General features: G+C 47.7%; 1 protein-coding gene across 2 annotated transcripts; it reads left to right on the forward strand.

Moving 5' to 3' along the window:
* LOC126518304 (uncharacterized) lies at window positions 1-21,604 on the forward strand. Of its 2 annotated transcripts, XM_072285152.1 has the most exons (9): window positions 1-1,150; window positions 4,900-5,131; window positions 6,228-6,390; window positions 8,307-8,410; window positions 9,323-9,467; window positions 14,426-14,620; window positions 15,733-15,864; window positions 18,647-18,848; window positions 21,435-21,604. In XM_072285152.1, exons 1-9 carry the CDS (start codon window positions 73-75, stop codon window positions 21,533-21,535), a joined length of 2,352 nt encoding a protein of 783 aa, XP_072141253.1. In that variant the 5' UTR covers window positions 1-72; the 3' UTR covers window positions 21,536-21,604. The 2 variants fall into 2 exon arrangements, with proteins under 2 accessions (XP_072141253.1, XP_072141254.1); XM_072285153.1 differs by lacking the exon at window positions 14,426-14,620.
* Window positions 21,605-22,574: the final 970 nt, after the last annotated feature.

Below are 22,574 nucleotides of genomic sequence, written 5' to 3' on the forward strand. Positions count from 1 at the left end.
GTGACGAAGCCTCTGCCGCCAGGGTCTCGACCCAAGGTGACGAAAGCTCCGTCGCCAGGACCGCCACCCAAGATGACGAAAGCTGCGCCGCCAGGACCGCCACCGAAGATGACGAAGCCTCTGCCGCCAGGATATCCACCCAAGGTGACGAAAGCTCCGCCACCAGGACCGCCACCCAAGGTGACGAAGCCTCTGCCGCCGGGATATCCACCAAAGGTGACGAAGCCTCTGCCGCCGGGATATCCACCCAAGGTGACGAAAACTCCGCCGCACCAACCGCCACCCAAGGTGACGAAAGCTCCGCCGCCAGGACCGCCACCCAAGGTGACGAAAGCTCCGCCGCCAGGACCGCCACCCAAGATGACGAAGCCTCTGCCGCCAGGATATCCACCCAAGGTGACGAAAGCTCCGCCGCCAGGATATCCACCCAAGGTGACGAAAGCTCCGCCGCCAGGACCGCCACCCAAGGTGACGAAGCCTCTGCCGCCGGGATATCCACCAAGGGTGACGAAGCCTCTGCCGCCGGGATATCCACCCAAGGTGACGAAAGCTCCGCCGCACCAACCGCCACCCAAGGTGACGAAAGCTCCGCCGCCAGGACCGCCACCCACGGTGACGAAGCCTCTGCCGCCGGGATATCCACCAAAGGTGACGAAGCCTCTGCCGCCGGGATATCCACCCAAGGTGACGAAAGCTCTGCCGCCCCAACCGCCACCCAAGGTGACGAAAGCTCCGCCGCCAGGACCGCCACCTAAGGTGACGAAAGCTCCGCCGCCAGTATCTCCACCTAAGATGACGAAGCCTCTGCCACCACCACTGCCACCAAAGACGACGAAGCCTGTGCCGCCGCGACCGTCACCCATGACGACCAAGCCTCTGCCGCCACCACTGCCACCCAAGACGACGAAGCCTCTGCCGCCACCTCCGCCACCCAAGACGACCAAGCATCTGCCGCCACCACCGCCACCCAAGATTACGAAGCCTGTGCCGCCAACTCCGCCACCCAAGACGACCAAGCCTCCACCAGCGACAACGCCACCCAAGACGATGACGCCTCTGAAGACGACAAGGCCACAGCCGAGGACGACAACGCCATCGCCGGCGTCACCAACGCCGACGACGACGCCTAGCGCAATGACCACGTCGGAGCGTAAGTCTGAAAAGCTGATTATTCCAACAACATACTGTAACAATTTGCTTTTCCCATTAGACAATGCTGTCTCACACTTAAATTGGAAATTTCCATCACAAAAATTTTATCTATGAAAAGGCAAGGTCCCTTGTCACATATAAGGACTCCGTCCCTTATATCTCATATATGCGAAGAAGCTGAAGCCCTTGATACTTTCTCATAAACCTGTCGCCGATTTGCAAGCCACACAAGAAAGTATTTCGGAATTTAATTCCGACAATTTGGTATTCTTTTTAAATTCTCAATATTACTCTTCTTCGTGGCCTCTGCATTAGGATTTAACCACAGAAACGTACGACTAGTCACCTGCTAATTCCGTCGTGACACAAGGACAATATCTGGCTATCGACACGTTTTCCTATTAAGGAGAAAGAACCTTTCTGTAGTTTATTAGTCTACTTTATAATTTTGGTAAAACTTCCAATTTATCTTGCATTTTACTTTCTTCTTTGTTTAATTTTCTCTCCTCCGTTTAACTGCAGCATTCTTGAAAAATGTTCCATAGCGTGTACGCGCGATAATGTAAGGCATCTCAGAAAGACGACACAAAAAACTGCATGAAATACACTTTGGTGGCTGTCACTGTCAAAATGCCGTGCCAGAAATTTTGGTGTGCACCAGGTGGTGAGAATCGACATACAGCTTTCAAGTGGTGTAGGTGTCGCTCGCTGTTGTATTTTGAGCTTGCTGTAATGTGCAATGATTTTGATGCGAAAGCATCGAACGGCCCACTGAGCGAAAAAAACCAGCCTCTGTCGTCTGGACAAGCTAAACGGCACCTAAATTCCCATTGGCTCTGACGCCACGTCGCGAGTGCCCCTCGACGGAGTGGAGAGGGCGAAAAAGAAACGCTTGCCTAGCGTTAGCGCGCCAGGTATTGCGTGAGGGGAGAGGGCATCGCCACGACGCCACGTCACACTCGCTTTCGCTCTCGGAATTCTGTGTTAACCACGCGTTTATCGTCCGCGTAAGGTCTCGCCTGCGTTCTAACCGCACCTCTGTAAAACCAAATCGAAACATGCCAAGCGCGTCAACGCGCTCGCTACACTCTCAGGCAAAGTTACACCCTTTGGGGCGTAGTTACACCCTTCGGGGTGTCTGCCACACAACAATAATCGTCATCTGCCTTGTTTGCGTTTCCTGTCTTGAAAACGCCGCTCCCGCTACTTTCCTGTAGGGAATGCCATGTCATGCTGATAACGCGCATGCCGTTCGTTACTGGGAAGTACCGGGCTCGCCGCGTTAAAGAAAAGAAATGCGGACAAGACAGATGACGATTATTGTTGTGGCAAAAGGGTGTAATTTTGCTTAAGAGTGCAGCCCGCGAGGAGTTCGTAACTCGAAGGACCGCTCAGCGACTTTCAGTTGAACACAAATGCTTTCGCATTCACAACTCATAAGAAGTGCTTAGGTGGCCTCGAACTTTTTTGATTAGGAGTAAGAATGTTAAGCCATGGGACAAACCAGCCCCCTTAAATGTGTGGAAATTAATACTGTGCATTAAAGAATGGACGTATAGGGAGGCGGAACAGGCGGAATAACACTTACTAGCAACAACAGGATTTTACATCTCCTACCGGGCCTCTTTCGAGGGCTTAAAGCTGCTGACCCGGGACACTGCCGATTTGCTGTGCCACACGCAGTGAGCCGTCTAGAGTGTACGAGCCAAAGGTACTCCTGACAACTCATTTTGTTCGAGTAACTTCAGATACTATTTTTGACTCCGTTATGGAGAGTTACTGGAGTTTTAGCTTGTCTGTGAACTCCTTAGAGTTTGAGGATTAGCGGACCAACGGAGCCGTGGACTGCAGTAGCAGTAACTACAATGCGTTTGAAACATTCGTGCGCTTGTGTGAGTATTCTCGTCATAGGACAATCATAAAACTATAACAAAACGACTACACGTTAACAGTTATGTGACTAGCTAAAATTCTCTGCTCTATTCCCGACGGTGTGGGTTTATCCTTTCTATGGAGTGCATCCATTACGCGTGTGTGTACCGACGCAGATCTAACGTCCTCTGTCGAGAACTGGGGGAATCTTTAAAAACGGCGCAAATTTAGAAACAAGGATATAGCAAGGGTACGGCTCTCTTTCTGTACGGTTCATTTCTTTCTTACCTAATCTTTCGCGCGCCAAACATCGTCAATCATGCACAAACTAGATCAACATCTATTTTGACAGAACAAGAAGTAACGCCGGCAGTGTTGTTGCCAGCAGTGCCTGCTGGTAACAGAACTGTGAGCGTTACTTTTTGGGTTATTTCGAGTGTTACTTCTTGCAATGTGTGTGTGTGTGTGTGTGTGTGTGTGTGTGTGTGTGTGTGTGTGTGTGTGTGTGTGTGTGCGCGCACATACCGCCGGTGGCATCGATCAGATAAGCACACCGACGGGTATAGGAGGGCACAGCACGCGCGGTAGCCGAGGTGTGCGTGCATGCTTGCGAGTGAGTATCTGTGTATCTCTTGGTGCGCGCGCGCGCGCGTGCGTGTGTGTGTGTGTGTGTGTGTGTGTGTGTGTGTGTGTGTGTGTGTGTGTGTGTGTGTGTGTGTGTGTGTGTGTGTGTGTGTGTGTGTGCGCGCGCGTGTGTGTGTGTGTTCACAACGCATTTATAAAACAAAGAAATGTGCTCGCGCATTACTAACCCGGCGCTCCCGCACTCCTAACAGGTCTTCAGAGTCCGCAGAAGCTCCTGAAAACATGCTTAGCCGTAATATCTTGGTACTCTAAAGCACGCAGTCGTGAAAAGCTTCCACCTCCCCGATTTGGGGTTGTTTCAGCCTGACTTAGTTTGATTTTATCAGTTCGGTTTTACTGAAGAATAATTCGGACATAGGTCCATTCATAAGTTCAGGACATAGTCGGTGACGGTGACTTTGCTTCAGCTGACGTGTCCGAGGAGTGCAGGTAATCAGATGCATCTGTTTAACACACGAGAAATGCGTACATACGAAAAATTTAAGTACATTAAACGGTGAACACATCTAAGCATCTTCTTAAATAATATGCGTAAAGTATACAGGTTGGAGCATTACCAAATAATACAAATAGCATGCAGCAATGTAACAGGCTAATATAGACTAGCGCTAAACGGGGAAGTCGTTCGACATAAGAGAGTTCGAGACGCACCATCACCGTTAGCACCTTCGCTGTTCATAACGACAAAGAAATGCTTACCCAACTTTCAACTCTCTCTCCTTTACGTGGGCATTATGTGTACAGCTCGTTTGCGTGCTGTTACGATATATGCCTCTGAAAACTAGCGCCACTAAAAGCCAGCGCTGCTGACGCTCTGAACGAGAGAACTGGGCGCGCTAGGTCGCAGGCAGTCGCAGCACGCGCTTCGATTGAAACATGGCGTGCGTCTCTTTTCTTCAGGCACAACGATAACACATACCAACACGGCGTACAGGCAACATAAATGTTTCGTGCCCGCAAACATTGCTAAATGAGTAGTCTATAAGGGCGATAACAACAATGCAACGAACCGGAAAACTCTTCATCCGCCTCCGTTATGCTTTTCCACCAGTTTTGCGGTTCTGCGCATTTCTTCGAGGTGTTCTGTGCAGTATCTAGGTCAATCTTCAAGGCGTAGCATATGCAGTAAGTAGTGGCGCCGGTCTTGTTCGCCTTTCGTCTGTACAAGCGTGTGAACACGCGCTCGTCTTCTAATACCTGGTCACCATTTCCGTGGCAATCGTCCGACAGGTCCGGGCATACCTCGCTACACTACCGTGTGTACGGTGAGCTACCTGCACACCGGCCTGCCCTTGCCCCTGAGCGGCGAGTGCGACATCATCTACTACGACTCGCTGCTCCTGCGCCCGGAGGACACGTTCATGGGCACGTTCACCAACGCCTACCTGAAGCCCATCTTCGACGCCGCCAAGGAGAGCAACGTCAGCCACAATACCGAATTCGGGATGTCCGTGCACGCACCGTGAGCTGTATTGATAGCTTCTTCTTGCCGTAACCGATAAACACATTATACAGCGACGTCAGAGAGAATCGATAAGTTTAGCTGCATTAGTAAATTGCGCCCGTCCCATAAAACCTGGTTGGTTGTCCGCTCGCTGCTGCGTAAGGGAAACGGGCACAAAAGATTAACAAAAAATCGAGTCTCCCCGAGGAAAGTTAGCTGTCTGTTAGGATTTTATTGATATTACGCGGGCGAATGAGAATGTCCTTGCCCATATGTTTTATTAGCGAAAATAAGGTAAATACAGGTGATTACAAATGTGTGTGTTGTTCTACGTACACCCGTGTGCAAAAGTGCACGAACCAGGGCTTGCGAGATAAAACTCATTTTCTCCTCAAACTCGGATCCACTCGGGAGGTTCAGACTGTGCCCGGTATATCTTTCTTAAATATACGACACTCTCGATAAAGTTCTCACGCGCAGGACATACGTTGGCATCTGCATAGCACACCTGCATACGTGTCTTCCATATATTGCGGAGGCCTAAGATCGTGGTAAAGTTATACTTTACGGCCCTCGAATTTTCAACTACTAGAAATCTGATTTCACATGGGCCTAAGTGTAACACATAGTCTCCACACCGGTTCAGATATTTGCCCCATCGCAGCACTGAGACCGGCGAGGACGCCTGTCGTTGGACGGACAGGATATTCCGCATAGACGTTGGATAATGCGGTGGCATTATGGGTCATCACGTTTATGAGCCGCGAGCTGAGTGTAGCAATTGGGAAGCAGTTTGTCGATAGCTGCTAATGGTGACAAGGTCAGTGAAGACGTAGCCTTACAATCACGTGAAGTACAATGCTAGGAGGTACTCGTAGATTATCGTAGATGCGCTCGTATCAATCCGTCTGTCTCTTTGTAAGAGTAAACAGCAAATTGTTTACCTGATTCGTCCACGAGGAAATGCTGCGATTGGCAGTTGTTTGCGTTCCATTTTAATGTTACTGGCTTGCCCAAGAAGTTATCACATTCGAAAAGTCGCTGAATGTTTTTGTGACTTTGGTTAATGGGTTCCCTAACCAAATCTTTAATGGCTCTCTGCTGTGCTTCGCAGGGCAATCAACGACTTCTCCACCGAGGTCAAATCGGACGCCGGCATGCAGCACTACAGGGAACACTGGCAGCACAAGGTATACAACTGGGGCGTCCTCAACATCCACGAGATCATTCTGAAGAACACCCCTGACATCCTCAAGACCTCGCTCATCGTCCTCAAGGTTAGCCGTGGGGAAAAAAATACAAAAGCTAATCTTTCTAGGCGAACCCTCTCAAGCATTCTTCACCGCGGCGGCTTCTGCTGCTGCAGCTATTTTGTCGAATAACGCTCGCACAAGACAGCACTCGTATAACGTAGTGGTTTGCGCCTAGCCCCACCTGTGCTAGCCTTACAGCCGTCCCGAGGGGCCGGCTGTGTTCTCTACCGATTTACACAACGAAACGACAAACAATGCCTAAATATCGTCAGCGCAACAAGTATAAGTCTTTAAGGATGTAATGCATTTAATAAAGCGAAGCCTTCTAAGTCTTCTTTCACGGAGTTTGGCGCGTCTATCTGCCTTGGTTCGGCTTCTTGCCTGCAGTATGATGTGCCGGTCCCGGAGCTGGCGGGGCAAGAAGCTGGGTTGATCCTGGAAACGGTGTGACGCAAGCCGGGCCGACCCAGAGGCAGCGTAATGCATGGTCGCGTAGATTACGTACAGGTCGCGTGGTGGGGGTATTCGCGCGTCTCGCTGAGTTGCTGGAGTACGTAATCGCTATCACGCAAAACGCCGTTGCAGACAGTGACAGTGACAAGAACTTTATTAGAGTGTCCTGAGGAACTTGATTGGGGGGAACCGAAGGCTCCCCGATCAAGTTGGTGGCTCCGCCCACGACGGGACAGGGAGATCGTGACTCTCCGCGACGTCGCAGGCCCTCTGGACGGCCTGTAGTTGGTTTGGGAAATCCGAGCTCTTCAGCAAGGCGTCCCACTTGCACTTGTTATGAAAGTCGGAGCCCGCGTTGTACGGGCACAGCCAGAGCATGTGGTCGAAGGAGCAGCACGCGTGGCCGCATTTGGAGCACGATTGCGGAAAGTTCGGGTCTATCCAACTAAGCGTCACATTACAGACACAGCAGGAGAAAATTCCCTCGCCTCAACCCGAAACTGAACAGGGCTCAGGCTGTTACTTTCAGGCTTTTACAGACGCCGTTGCAGAAGAGAAATTTTTTTTAAAGCATTTCATTACCGCTTCACAAATGCTTCGTTTCACGTAGACTTGCAAGTTGTGAGTTAGAGCAGCTTACTTTTTTCTATTCCTTGTTTCCAAAATTTCGCTACACGCAGCGGCATAGGGAAAGCGCGAGTTAAATGATGCTGATTACGCGCTTATCCAGAGGCCGGATGCACGGGCTGGGGTATATGTTCGTCTATATTTTCCCTTTAAACCCGTGATAATATATGCGTTGTTCTAGGTATAGATGCGGCCGATTCCTTACGCCTCTCGCAGAAGGACGTTCTGTGGAAAGACGTAAACTAGTCTTACGTTCTTAAATAGTTACTAGGTAGTTTTAGAAATGGCGAACTCGAGCGTCCTTGCATACCCAAAGCGCCACGGCACTGCTTGCTTTTCTCTGCTTTGTTGTTCTTTCGTATACCGTTTTGCGTTGTTTTGTATGGCCGACCCAATTCCTCCGAGGATTAATGTCCGTTGCTTTTTCTTTGCCGCCACCTGGATAGAACTCTCCAAAAAGAATTTCCTTCCACAAATGTAGAGACCGCGTCTGAAGGGTTAAGCAGTGCGAGAGGGCGAGGATGGTGAGACTTGTACACAAAGGATTAGCGCTGGTCCTTTGTGTGTGCGTCTGTCTGTCTTCGTCCTTGCGCTATGTCTAAAGTTCTAGCAATGCGGGGCAGCATTTCTAAGAAAATTTTGGATTTCAAAGCACCTTATTACGACGGTTGTGCGACGAGAAGGTAGTAAGTCATTTTTGATATGTTCACGGCAGTACACATTAATGAAAGGAAGCTAGTGATCCGGCGTAACCTAAGCTTGCGGAATACGAGCCTATGGTTCCGTTGCGATTGCCATGCGGTGCTATTCTACGCGCCGCCATCTTTGACGATTTGAATTTATCACGTGGCTACTCGCAGGAGCTGAAGGACATTGCTACGGCAGCGGGCAAGAACGCCTCCATGGTTGTGGGCCTTTTCTGCAAGGCCACCGGAGGATGCGATAAAGTGTCCGAGTACCTCAAGTAAGACTCCGCAGTTCGACCAATTAAATCGACAGGCTGTCCTGTCACCTGAGCGTAAAAGCAGACGGACAGACAGATAATATAGGACAGGACATGAGAATACAACAAAACAAAGCACGGACAGACAGACAGACGGACGGATGGACAGACGAACGGAAGGACAGAGATACTGTCATTTTAGCAATTTTTTTTGTATCAATTGATCCTTTCACTTGTGCAGCGATGAAATTTGAACATTTTAAATAATTTTAGGGGATTTTTAATGGTTGTTCTTACCGCATCATTGAAAGAGTCACAAATTATTCAGTGTAATAAAATTTTGAGATGTCAATTGCTTGTAAAGTTAGGCATAAAAATACGTACATAAGAGGAGTGACATAAAAACACAAACGCCGCCTAACTTTTCGAACCTCGAATTTTTACCGACTCGCTCAACTTCTACTTTCTTAGTTGCTGATGTTGACGCCACCGAGTCAATAAACGAAAAAAATATATTAAGGCTGACTGGCAGTCTCTGTCTGTGATAGCAAAAATTTTACGGTGAATGATATACTTAAAGAGCTCACCTGGCATACCCTAAACACCTCTAAAGGCGGATACTCTGCAGAGATGTCTGTTAAAAACTAGTAAGGATAAATCATCGTTATGAAATGTTAGAGGCCTCGCATTATACTCAAAGGGCCGAATAATACGACGGACGTCAAGGAATACTGAAAAACGTTTCCACTCCCTATATGACATAGGTCAGAGTACGGGTACAGGCAGCTAAATACGGGTACAAGCCAACACTTTATTCGATATAGTTCGCTTCTGACACGTGGCCATAACGCTGGCATCACATGATGCAATATCTCCCAGCATTCTCTGACGCGAGCCACGTAAAAGGGCATAACGTCAGATTCTGTATTCCAGAACGATATACCTCCCGGATGCTATTGTGGTCTTGGGGCACATTTCTTTCCGCGACAACAACATCACGGACTGCACGATCTTGCCCCTTAGCTGCTTTAAGGACCCGTTTGTGCGATACAAGAACCTGTCCTACATGCACTCCATGGTGAGTCTATAAGTATTCTGAAAAGATGTTTTTGCAATTAGTATTATTAGGATAAACACAAATGGCGATGCATCATGCAGTTTCTACGTAAGACATATTTCGTGGTTGTGTAACGCTGCAGTGCTTTATCGACCATTGCAAAGACGAAAACAAATGTGTTCGATTTGCTGGTGTCACGTACCAAGACACCCGGTGGGACATGTTCTACGGTAGCGACAGTAATTGCTATTGCGCTTACTGTTTACACTCGAAACAGAAAGTTCCGTCTGTAAGCGCAATGCCCTGTCGGTCGCCACGGCAACGATGAAGTAGTCGATTTCGGCGTATTGATAGTTACGTCTGCCGTATGGCTGACATCTTCTAATAACGACGACCACGTTTAGGCTGTGATGACAGAAAAACGCCGAGCTTACGGGTGGAATTGTTTTCGTAATTATGACGCCGTCTGTAGTCATACTAGGCGGCGTTCTCGGTGGGTCTCTCATGGACAGTATTTTATTACATGGAATTGCTGTCTATGCAAACTCTCTCACCCTCCTGCAGGGCCGACGGGTGGGCAGGACAGGGCAGGGCAATGCAGGGCAGGGAGGAGCGTGCAGGCAAGTGGGCAGGTGGGCTGGCAAGTGGGCAGGTGGGCTGGCAGACAGGTTGGCAGGCAGGCAGGCAGGCCGCGAAACCATGCCTTTGCCGCCACAAGATCGTTTTAAACGTGGTCGCAGTCATGCTGCTGCTGTCACACAGACGCGCGCTCGCGACACACTGCTGGATCCTTCACAAACAGGATGGTACACCTGGTAACGCTTTGCAGAACCCTAAGCAATGCCGGATGGCTGGCACCTGCAAAATGCGTCTCATGTGGGACCTGCGCAGTTCTTTTTTTTTTGTGAATGCCACAGCATTTATTTGCGCATCCCTAACACACGCCGAGCGGGACATGAGTCCCGAGGTGGCTACCGCCCTCTGTCGGTGGGCGTCTGCTTGGCACTGGGTAACTGAATAGGCACAGCGGTTAAAAAAAAATCAAATCTTTCTAAATTGCATGAGAACCACCTTGAAATAGCACGTAAAGGGACGGCACAACGGAAAGGAAGACGACCACAGGCTGTACGTCTGTTGTGTTTCGGTTGTGCCGTCCCTTTGCGCGCTATTTGAAGGTGGTTCTCGTCTAAAAATACCAGCTGGCGCAACATTTGACTCTTTTAAAGTATCTTTCTAAACTAAACGCAGTTATAAATTTGAATTTGATTTATGTTTGAAAATGTCCCGTTTGGGAACATCAAAAAAAGTTAGAGTACTGTGATAATTATAACGATTCAGATTCCTAAGTAGTTTGATTCTTTCAATGAGGGCCTACGGAAATAGTGAAACTGCACATAAACCTGAGCGTTACCACCGCAGAGCTGAAACTTGCCGAAGGTCTTCCCGAATGGGTATTTTTTAAATATAAATGAATTCTAATCGATAAGTGCGTTATTCTCTTTTTTTTAATGCGAATAATTTTTTTTGTTTCACTCTGGGCACATCGCGGCAGGCGCTAGATAGGTCGGTAGGTTCCTGTCTCGCCTCGCTTCACTAAAAAGAAAATAGTGTGCGACCGATGGTGGAATAGAACCTCTACCGTGGAGCACGGCAGCCCGATGCTTTTGAGCTTAGACCACAAAATATTTTTTTTTTTCATTATTGCCTTGCTCGGAACATTACAACAAAAAACTGACGTTATTGGTAAAAATAAAGGTGACAGCCGCTCTGAGGCGAACGCAAACTATTAAAAAAATTCATATGAATCATCGTATCAAATACATGGATCCACTCGGGAGGTTCAGACTGTGCCCGGTATATCTTTCTTAAATATACGACATTCTCGATAAAGTTCTCGCGCACAGGACATACGTTGGCATCTGCACAGCACACCTGCATACGTGTCTTCCATATATTGTGGAGGCCTAAGATCATGGTAAAGTTATATTTTACGGCCCTCGAATTTTCAACTACTAGAAATTTGATTTCACATGGGCCTAAGCGTAACTCATAATGCATGGTACGCTGGACGATGTCCCAGAAAAATATGGTATCCCGACAGTCTATGAGGACATGTTCTATTGTTTCTTGTTTCTTACAAAATGAGCATTCATTGGACCAAGATATGAATAAGCCCTTCTGTTCAAGCCAGGCTTTTACAGGAAGAGTACTACTATGTAGTTAAAGAAATGACCTTGTCAATGACTTGACTAGCAATCTCGTAAATCTCTTCAGTACATTTTGTCCTTGACCTCCACTGTACACTAAAGGATACATGGATACAGGAAACATGGTATTCATCAGGTCCTTGTACAACTTCCCTTTAGTTACCGTGCTTAAGTATTCCATAGCTATCTGCCCTTGATCCCTAAAGAAAAGAAACCGCGACTCAACCGGCCGAAAAAAAAAAGTTGTGCGAGACCAAATCCTCCATTCTTAACTGAATGCAAAAGATTGCACCGACTGGTTCTCTTCCAGCTGCACGCCCAAATGAACACAGCAATGACCCGGTGAAGTTTTTTGCACGTTGACTCGCGATATATGCGAAACGTTAATTAGGCACTACACTTCAGACAAAAGAAAAGTGTTACTACGTATTGCAAATCCGGCAAACAGACAAATCGCGACCTTGCCACCTGTTAGCTTCTTCCTCGATCATATCCTTTGCTCGTTCCACGGTGCCTCTGTGCCTCGATGACTGTCAAGGTGCACTGCAATTAAGGTACTGACTAGGCAGCTGACACCACTTTCACTTCGCAAAAATATTCTGGCTTATCATCCCAATTTCCGTGCCAGGCACCATTACACTTCTGCCAGTTTATCTGAGATCCAGTTTCTTTACAATATTTTTCAATTACTGATACAAACTCTCGAATGCTGCCTGTGTCTTAGCATAACACCGGGACATCATCAGAACACGCGACGACCTTCACGTGGGCCGTTTGTAGTACGTAGCCAGCTGTCACTGTTTAAGACAGAGAAGCACAGTGGTTCAAGATGTACAGCAAAAAGCAGGGGCGACAGTGGGTATCTTTGGCGCCTACTTGAACGCACGTTCACGATATCTGACGCCTCATTGCTAACCAGTGTAGAACACAACAATCGTCATTTCGTATGCCCGCGTCGTATGGCCGGCGCAGATATGCTTTTGCTGTCGTACGATCATCTTCGGCGTGGTGCTCGGCGTGCTGCTGTCGTCACAAACACGTGACCCACACACACGACTACTAAATTTGCACAAACACATTGGCTGATCGGCAAAACGGTTCGCGGAACTCGAAACAATGCTGGATAGCCAGGTACCTGCAAAAGGCCTCGCATAACGTCGATTCCTACTGTGCGTGAGTTCTGCACAATTCTTTAGAGATTCAATCTTTTTTTAATTGCGGTGGCCATTTAGTTACGCTGCGTCGAGCGCACCCCCAGCAAGGAAGGGCGCTGGACGTCTCGGTTGCCTCACGACCCGCATTTCTGGGCCTCGACATTCGTCAAATCGCGGCGTTTCACGAACCGAATCTGCGCAGTTAGCGATGAGGAATGTTGTTGTGATGGACTCCGGGCTAACGTTGACCACCCGGGGGTTCTTCAGCGTCCACCAAACACAATACATGAGCGTTCTTGCATTGCGCGGAATGCGGCCGAAGCTAATGGAGAATCAAACCTGCGGCCTCTAGATCACTTTCCTTCATCAGGCTCTCTAGCCTCGAAGCTGCCTCGGAGTTGTGGAGGTTAGATGACTCGTATGCAAGTATGAACACACTGCAATACATTGCGGGCCATTGTGATGCAAGTAGTCACATTGTAATGGCATGTCAAGATGTTCATCGAGACTCTTCCGTTTGCAGTATAAGTCCACCTTCCAGAAGCGTTGAAGTGCAAACCTGATTGGAGCGGAAAGATTTGTTTAGGGTATTGGTAGAAATAACAGCTGCGAATACATAGCTCAAGGGTCTTTACAGGCATATGTACTTTCAGAATAGAAAGTTAAGGTAGGCGGTATGGTAGACTGCAAAAGTTCGGGCAAAACTCATCTGCAGTGTTTATTCAATAACCGAAACGCGTGATGTATGAAGCGTGCACTGAACCCGGAATTATCTCTCGCACTTCTCTCTGTACAGGCTGCGCCATCTGGCGGTGCCGCCGCGAAGTCCAAGCACACCAAGTGTCACGTAGACCGTAACCTATGTTGGTGCCAAAGAGGTTCATTAGAGAGAGGCATATACCCGGTGGCATATGCACATGTGAACGGCCCGCATTTGTAGGTTCAACTACCTTTGGGATCAGCCCACATGTTTAGACTGCACACAATATTCTGGATAGGCGCATATTTTTGGCTATATAGTTACAGATAGCCGGAAACAAATTTGATCTAACAATGCCAAGAATGTTGTTCGCAATGACGGGTGCATTAACGCCGGTTGCATTGCTGGACCACACCGTCAGCATTTGCCACCGACACCTTACAAACGACCTCAAATGCGGAGCCGGTTGAAGGTGACGGGAGAAACGAAACTTACGTATAAATAAATAAATTAGTCAATTGAAGAACTAAGTAAGTAAATAAATAAATAATCGCGCAGACAGGGTGGGTTTACGTAAGACAACTTTTATTTCATAATCATTGATGTTTGCGTTTCAAAGCGAAAATTCGGTATTCCGACGCACTCGTGGTTGCGCTTGAACACGCCAACGCTGAAACGGGGTTTGAGCACGGCCGTGCTCAATACGCAGCAACGTTGGAACGTGGCTTGCTCGCTGCACTTTGATTGACATTTCATACCGGTCACGCCGTCGTAGGCCGGCCTTTACCATCACATGAACGCCGCTGCGGAGCTACCCTTAACGCCTTCGCAAATTTAACGCACATTACCTGGCAGTGAGCTACGTTTCGATCCGCAAAGTGTAAAGCGTGCCTGCGCGCTCGTTTCTCGGCTCTCCAGACCGACGCCGTGAACACGGTTAAGCACCTACAAGTGACGAAGGGCCTCGACACCATGTACGCCCTGTCGACGACGATGGCGGGGCGTTGGTACAAGCCAAGGAAGCCGGATAACAAGGTTAAATTTCCGGGAAAGTACCGCGTCGGGTTCAAGTGCAAAGTAGGGGACTACCCCCAGAAAGCGCACGTACAAGACGTAAGTCCCGTTCGCAATTCCTCGTAAACCTTTCATTGAAAACGTTTTTACTTCAGTGTTTGTGTTTGTGTACGTGCGTGCGTACGTGCGTGCGTGCGTGCGTGCGTGCGTGCGTGCGTGCGTGCGTGCGTGCATGCGTGCGTGCGTGTATGTGTGTGCGTGTGTCCGCCACTGCTTTCCGGCGGGGCGGTTTTGGCTTCCTGCCCTTATCCCGCTTCGGAACCGAGCCCTGATCGAGGTGCTCGCGTCGAACCGTCCACCATTACTTGGCGGAACGGCAATCCTCAACACGTTTTTTACTTTGGGCAGTTTCTGTACCACCACTTACCTCTGCTTCTGTTCACACTTGAGTTAGTTTGCTAGCTTTCCGACCTGATTCCCTATAGCTTATAACTATTATACTTTAGGCACTATAGTCGTGGCCCAAGCACTCGCATCATTACAGGTGTAGTCGGTCCCATGCATCTGCCCCGCCTACCGACTCAAACCGCGGTTCTCCCAACGGGTAGGGACATGTTCGCACTTCGTGCAGTGCACGTTAGGGATCCTCTTCTCACCCATTACTAGTACTGACACCGACGTCATATAGTGGCGCCGCCGTAATCAAACATGGCGGGCGCGAATTGGCACCCCTGTGTCGCGCTACCCGAGTCCCGTCACTCCATTTCTCGACCCTAAGTGCCAACGGGCGTCATAACCAAACAACCGTCAAATTTCTTCAACGAATCGCCCACCTGCAAACTTACAGCTCCCGATAAGCGCAGGTTTGTGACCCGCCGTGGTTGCTTAGTGGCTATATGGTGTTGGGGTGATAAGCACGAGGTCGCGGTATCAAATCCCGGTCACGGCGGCCGCATTTCTATGGGGGCGAAATGCGAAAACACCTGTCTACTTAGGTGCACGTTAAAGAACCCCATGTGGTCCAAATTATTCCAGAGTTCCTCACTATGGCGTGCCTCGTAATCAGATTATGGTTTTGGCACGTAAAAACCCCATAGTTTTTTAAGTAAGAGGTTACTATACGAATATGCTATACTACAGCGGGTGTCGAACAGAAGTGTTTAATAGGCTCAATCTTCCTTAGTTGTCTTTCTCTCACTGTCATCTTTCAGGTCTGCGGCAACAAAAGCTTCGAATATACCGAGCACTTTCAATACACGGCATTTCACGTCACCGGATTTACCTTTGACAAGAAGGAGGGCTTTACAATAACCTTCGAGACGGAAGAATCACTGGAAAAAAAGGTAAGCCGGCCATAATGTTTTCGGTGAAGCTACAGAATCTTCGCGTGCCTACCACGAACCTACTTCTATTTCGAGTCGCACCGTAGCTTAATACGGACACCTGAGAAAAAAAAAGAAAAGAAAAGGAAACGAAAAAGAAAATCAGGTTTGCGGAATCTTTCAGAAACAAGCCAATTTTCAGCGAGGTTGCTTCTTTCCAGCAGTTGCATTAAGGGATCGCTAAAGATAAGCACTTAATCAGTTTCGATTGATAAATTATTCTTGAAGAATTCTACCTTCGTTTATCTTGCAATAATGAAAGGAAAAAAATGACGATCAGAGATTCATTCGCGAATTTCGAACCGAAAATCCCGGAGCCGATGCGCCAACGTGACGTCACGGATTGCGAAGCAAATTTTCGCATTTCAGCCGTTGTGGTTCAGTAGATGTCCTCAAAAACTTCCTAAGCTCTGTTTTCGGCTCTTAAAGTACAACGTAGTTCATTTTTATCGATGACAATTTAACTAGACCCGAGAAGACGGCGTCAGAAATTCATTACGTCACAGCGATGTGGCGCGGGAATTTGAAGGCGGCGTCGCCAGCCGCCCTTTGTTCTTGCGTCTTTTGTGGCTCAGCAGGCGCCTTCTCGCGACGAGAGTGGCCTATGTGGTACTGTGGAAGCGCAATTTTCCTAAAGAAGCTCAAATAATTTCTCTTGAATGTCCCCTCAAGAACTTCACTTGCATATGGTTACGCTGCACACTTTAAAAAAGGTTGACCGCGTACGACTTAGCCGTTTGAAACATTGCACGCATATATAGCGCTTTCAGGTTTGGACCATTGCGACCACACGACGGTCCAAAAAAGGCTACGAACCCTCGACCTCCAATGGGAGTCGAACCCATGACCCGAGGTGTTAATTAGGCGAAGTTAATTAAGACACATTTAATTAATATTAATTAGGACACTCGCACCCACGACCTTTGGTGGGAGTCGGAACCACGACCTTGCGTTGTGCGCACCTTGCGACGAACACTGTTGGTCACATGACGTCGCGGCGCTTCTGTTGACGTGACCGCAATGCTTTCGCATTCATCCACGTAGGGATAAATAAGGGGGCCTTGAATCTTTAACTTCACATGCACATCAACCATACCCCCTCCCCCCACCCCGCTTTCATCAAATTTCAGTACAGTTCTTCCAATATAGGACGAACATTCTACGTCAATCATTAAACACACTTATAACGCATTGGATAGAGCACTTGCTAAATTAATCTACTGGAAATGTTGTTATGAACCGACGCACTTTGAACTTCGCCTTCGCACCACCACGTGTCTCGTAGAGTTAATCCAGGACATCGGGGAGACTTACCACATGCCTCGTATAGCGTCTGAAAGTACAGACTAAGCAAGTATTCTTTAAATATTTTGCAACGCTCACAATTCAACCAGACCTGTTAAACATACCCCGCGAGTCATCTCCAGCGGGGCGCCCACTTGCCCCGAATGTCAACTCGATGGCGCATGTAGCTTGCCTTGGATATTGGGAAACATCGAGCATGACGACCGTATAACCTGTTTAAACATTTTCGTAAGCATGTTTTTTTTTATAAAGTCCGTTATTATTTGACGCTCTAAAACATTTGGCGCACATGATCCGTAATATGACCCCTATTCTTCGGAAATGCCAATTCTGCGTCACGCTCACGCTCACGTTCTTTTTTTTTTTTCAGGATAGTAAGCAAACTACTTACGCGGTTCGCAAAATGCGCTTGCAAAGCTTCGGAATTGTCGTGTATTTTTCCACAAATGTTGTAATAAACCACACCCACGATATCATGCAGAATATGCTCCCTATTTCAGCCAAATATACATAACCTTCCTGGTTTAGTTCACCGAGCAAACTGGTAAAACCAACTACGCGAATCGCGTAACCCAGAAAACTATGGATAAAACTAGTATTTAATGGTTTTTTAGAAAGCAGACATTTGATTTATGTGCACATTAACCTTGGGAAACAGAATACTCAGCCAAACGTAAAATTCCTGGCACCGTCGCCACAAGTGCAGTGGGGAAACTTGTGTTTCATATAACTCCTCCTAACTTGAAGAAAACGAGGATTTATAAATTTTTATAAGGCACCTCATTAGGCCACGCTTCAAAATTAGCCTGCGTATCCGTCTTAAAGTTCCTCCCATTTCTTCTAAACTTAAATTCTGTGAATGATCTAGTTCTCGTAAGAAATCATGAAAACACTCCTGTCACGTTTTCGGGTGCATCTGTATTCGCTATAACAGCCTAGCTGCAAAATAATCAATGTAGCGAATAAATTTTGAATAATGGATTCGCTGAACCAACCGCTACTGAAAACTCGCCCCGGCGTATTGAGAATGGTAATATGTGCTTCGCGGTAAGTTTCCCGCGCTTATATTAGATAAGTGAGAATTTTGAAGTATCATACTCAGCGTAACAAAAAATAAAATAGTTATAACGATACGCTCCGTTTTGTCGGTTTAACGTAAACAGAGCGGCGACGTGGGCTTGTTGGTTGATCATCTTGAGACGAGCGAGTTGTGGAGCAGACAGGGAACAAGGATACGAGGAGGCACGCAAAGGATACACGCACGCAGCGTTTCGTGCGCGTATATCCTTTATGCGGCTCCTCGTATCCTTGTTCCCTACCCGCGCTATACAACTAGCTCCTACAAGGCAACGTTCCCATTGACCTGTGCCTCGTATTAGCGAGTAAAGTGATGGCTGCCGAGTGAAATACAAGTCGTCCCGTTCTTAACGCTTTGCAGTTCTGTCTCACCTTGGACAACAACACGCAACTGCTCATCGGAATCGCCGTCTACGACGTCAATTACGATGCCGCACCCAAGGACTGCGAGCAGTTCAAGGGAGCCTCCTGGTCTCGGCTCATGTGGGTCGAGAGGATGCGCAAACTGCTCAGAGTTGCCGCCACGTACGACTCGGGGCAGTTTGTCGCTCGCTGCCTGTACGGTACGTGCTCGATGCCACTGTGATCATCACTATTATCATCATCCTACTTACATCCAACAGGGCCAAGGCCTCTCCCCGCGATCTCCGACTGTCCCCGTCCTGTGCCAGCTGTCACCGCCTTATGCCTCCAAATGCCGCCTTATGCCTCTCTGCCATCCTTGATTGCCGCTAGCTTTCTCTTGGCACCTATTTTGTAACTTTCATAGGCGTAGGCTATTTGCCCTACGCGTTCGATGTCTGTCCTCTCCAACTCCATTGATGCCTCAACCAGAATAGTGGCTACCCCTGTTTGCTCTGTAGTCCACATGAATGTCTACCTGTCTCTTAAGGTACGACCAACATTTTTATCGTTCGTTGCGGGGCTCTTAGTATCTTCTCAACATTTCTTGCTGCAACTCCCCCCCCCCCCCTCCTCCCCCAAGTTTGTTCCCCATGTATAGGTACCGGAAGAATGCAATGATAGTACAATTTCCATTGATAGTGGTAAGCTACTTGTCATGACTCGGTAATGCCTGCCGTACACACACCATTCAGTTTTGTTCTGGTGTAAAAGTAGTACTTATGATCAGGGTCCCCTGTGAATGACTCACCTGCTTAAACGTACTCTCGCACAGATTCTAGACTGTCAAACACGAATTCTCGTTTTCTTGCAAGGATATTGAAAATTGCCTTTGTCTTCTGCTTTTAATCTTCAGGCCATCTCTTAGGCTTTGTCTGCTATGGACCTCAATAATTTGTTGCACGTCATCTCCATCATAGCTATGCCTTAACACGCCATAAAATCAAAGTGAAGCACAACGCAATCGAGAACGGCAGCGGATTACGTAGCGAGGTTACTGCACTGTTTCGCGGCATACTATATTCAAGTAAGTTCGGCAAGATCTCGGACGAACTAATTGACAGCCGGTTTAAGATTCATTCATCGACATACAGTCGCGGACAGAATAAAATGGACCACGGCATCTCCGAAAACGTTCAATTCCCGAGCAGCCTGTAGCAGTAACCAGTAAAACTGCCCACGACAACGTTGTTAGCATATTCTAGTCGAGGTCCAAAATGCAAATACCAGATTGCGTTGTGAGGTTGCGGAGATATTCAGCTTTTTCTTAGATATCATGGTCCGTAATATTCTGTCCGCGACTGTACATCCTATTTACTGTCCCATACATAACGCCAAAATACTTTTCTTTTGCATTGAGTGAGTACACTTGGCCTAATGACGATTTCCAACAATCATTCTATCCGATTACAGTTCAAGATAGGAATTCAAGACAGCAACCCACTAATTGCTCTTGCTGCGTTGCTGGCTACCTTCAACAATCTTATAGGCGAAGAAAGTTTCACTTTGAAAGGTCTCCTCCACCAGGGTCCCATAATGTGCGCTAAGCTGTCAGTACATTCCTTCAGGCGCGAATTAATCTAAAATTTAGTTTCATCACATTTCTTGCACATTCAGAATCGTAAAAGCACGCTGCAGCAGAACTGGCCAAGAATTTTCAATTCTTGAGTGAATTCCTGTCACGCTTGCAAAATTTGGACTCCGTGGCCTAGCCCTTTAAATAGAACGTTGAGATATTAGGAACTGAACTATTTAATGTCCAGCATGCTTGGCAAACACCGGTACTGCCACTTAAAGAGATATGCCTCATGTTAAACATAGTGAGATGCAATGAAAGAACTGAACTCACCGCACAGTGACAAGCTGTCACCGACAGCAGAACACCCAGAGTTGTATCTTCCTGCTTGTCTCACTGAAACACTTCGCGCGTTGCTATTAAAATGTTCAGGAAATATCCAATCAAGACTGTCTCAAGATGTGCACATGCATGAAACAATCATTTTCTTCGGTGATCTTTATGTTGCTGCGCTATGAAGGTCCCTGAACGTTTTAGCATTCTGCCGTCGCCGCTGAAGCATGCACCGCGACTCTGCAGTCGTCAGCAGTCGATCGCGCCATAGTATCACTCGATTGTTGTCACGAGGTGTGGTCCCGGGTGGAGTCTTGCGCTGGGATCGCTGAATCGAAGTTTGACGCTTATTCGTTCAATCATCGTGCATTCATTAGTAGAGCGGACAAAGAGAGAGAGACATATGGAGAAGGAAAGCCATGGAGTTCAACTAGTGCCGTTTGTGGTTGGCTGCCCTACATTTGGGAAAAGGGGGCAAGGATGAAAGACACTTGGGAACAATGGGGGACAAGAAAAATAATGAGGCAACCAGTGTGAACACACGCCGATGAAAGTTCCGTGACATTCATTGGAGGCCACACTGTGCAGTCGCTTTCGAGAATAGCCGTAGCGCTTTCTCCAGCTGAGGGATGGCGCTGTGGTCAACTCGGTGTAGTGGATATAGAACTTCTAGTCGAGGATCGTTTGAGAATAAGAGGATAAGAGTGATATGCCAACCCCGATGGATGGGAGAAACAACCTCTAGTCGAGGATCGTTTGAGAATACTAGGATAAGAGTGATATGTAGTAAGTGTGGGGTCGTTTTTTTACAACTAGGAAGCTTGCGGCTCAGCTTGTGTGACCGCCGAGAAAGAAGCTGTGGCTCACCTGGGTTCTGATACTTTCTTTTTTTTTACAGATATAAAATCCAAGACGAAGATAGCTGCCTACCGGGCGCTTCCCACCCGTGCCATGTCTCCAGGGCTCCGTCGAACTTTTTCTAAACCGATTATTTCGTGACATAATAACTGCATTCGTTTTTTTTATTTGTTACATTTAATCATTCAGTAAATGACACGTTAATGTCTGCCGCTTTTCTTCATTCGTGTACTGCTGAAACCACGCGTTTCTTTACTCGACGACATTGCGACGGTGAGTCCCTAGAGATAAATATAACTCGGTGCACGCCACCTAGGGGCGGTAGCTTCGCGCACTTGGGTGTCGCGAATATGTTCGATATAAAATAATAGAGAGTTTTAGAATAGGGGCCCCAATATTTTGGGGCCCCAAAGAGCTTTGCGGGTGTTAGCGTTGGGGCACGCAGGAGTGAAGAGCTTTAGAATAGGGCTCTGCGTTTGCGGATAGCGTCTTGCGCTGACAGCGCCACTACGGCGTCAAAGAAAAGCTATTAGAAATAATTAAATAAAATATACCATTTTATGATAGGAATAGTGATTTTGACTTGCGTGTATTCGCGTTTAATTACAATTTAGAGGTTATTCTTCAAGCAGCAAACAACTAGTTGCGCTTAGTTTTGAGCAACAAACCCAACTTTACGTGCCTTCACCAGCCAAGCTTAGACGTGTGAGGCCTACGAGCCGTAAAATCCACACTCGAATTCGGAATCAGAGGCGTCTAATGAATCAATCTTCATAACACACGCTAGTTGAGAGAAAGCGATAACCACAGTCACTTCTCCTAGCTTGCGAACTTCACGCGTTACCGCGAATCAAACCCAGTTTGGTGCTAGGTTAGAGCCGTCGCTTCGATGGGTGCCGTCATGTTTGTTGACGCAAAGCTTTTGGGACCGCTATTTGGGCTCCCGCTAAATCGGTGAAATAGCGTTCCCAACGCGAAACCCAAACGCAGTTTGCGTCTCGCGCATGCGCAGTGGCTTCAACGCTATTTCATTGGGGCCCCAAAACGTTTGGGGCCCCTATTCTAAAACTCTCTAATGTATTAAAAGAATAAGCGCATGGGTTCTCGCTCGTGATTACGAATAACTCCCCACTTGCCGCGGATGCGTAATGCGTGGGTAACCCATGCAACGAAAGTCGTA

Source organism: Dermacentor andersoni, chromosome 11, assembly GCF_023375885.2.
Source record: "Dermacentor andersoni chromosome 11, qqDerAnde1_hic_scaffold, whole genome shotgun sequence".
NCBI classification, from domain to species: Eukaryota; Metazoa; Arthropoda; class Arachnida; order Ixodida; family Ixodidae; genus Dermacentor; species Dermacentor andersoni.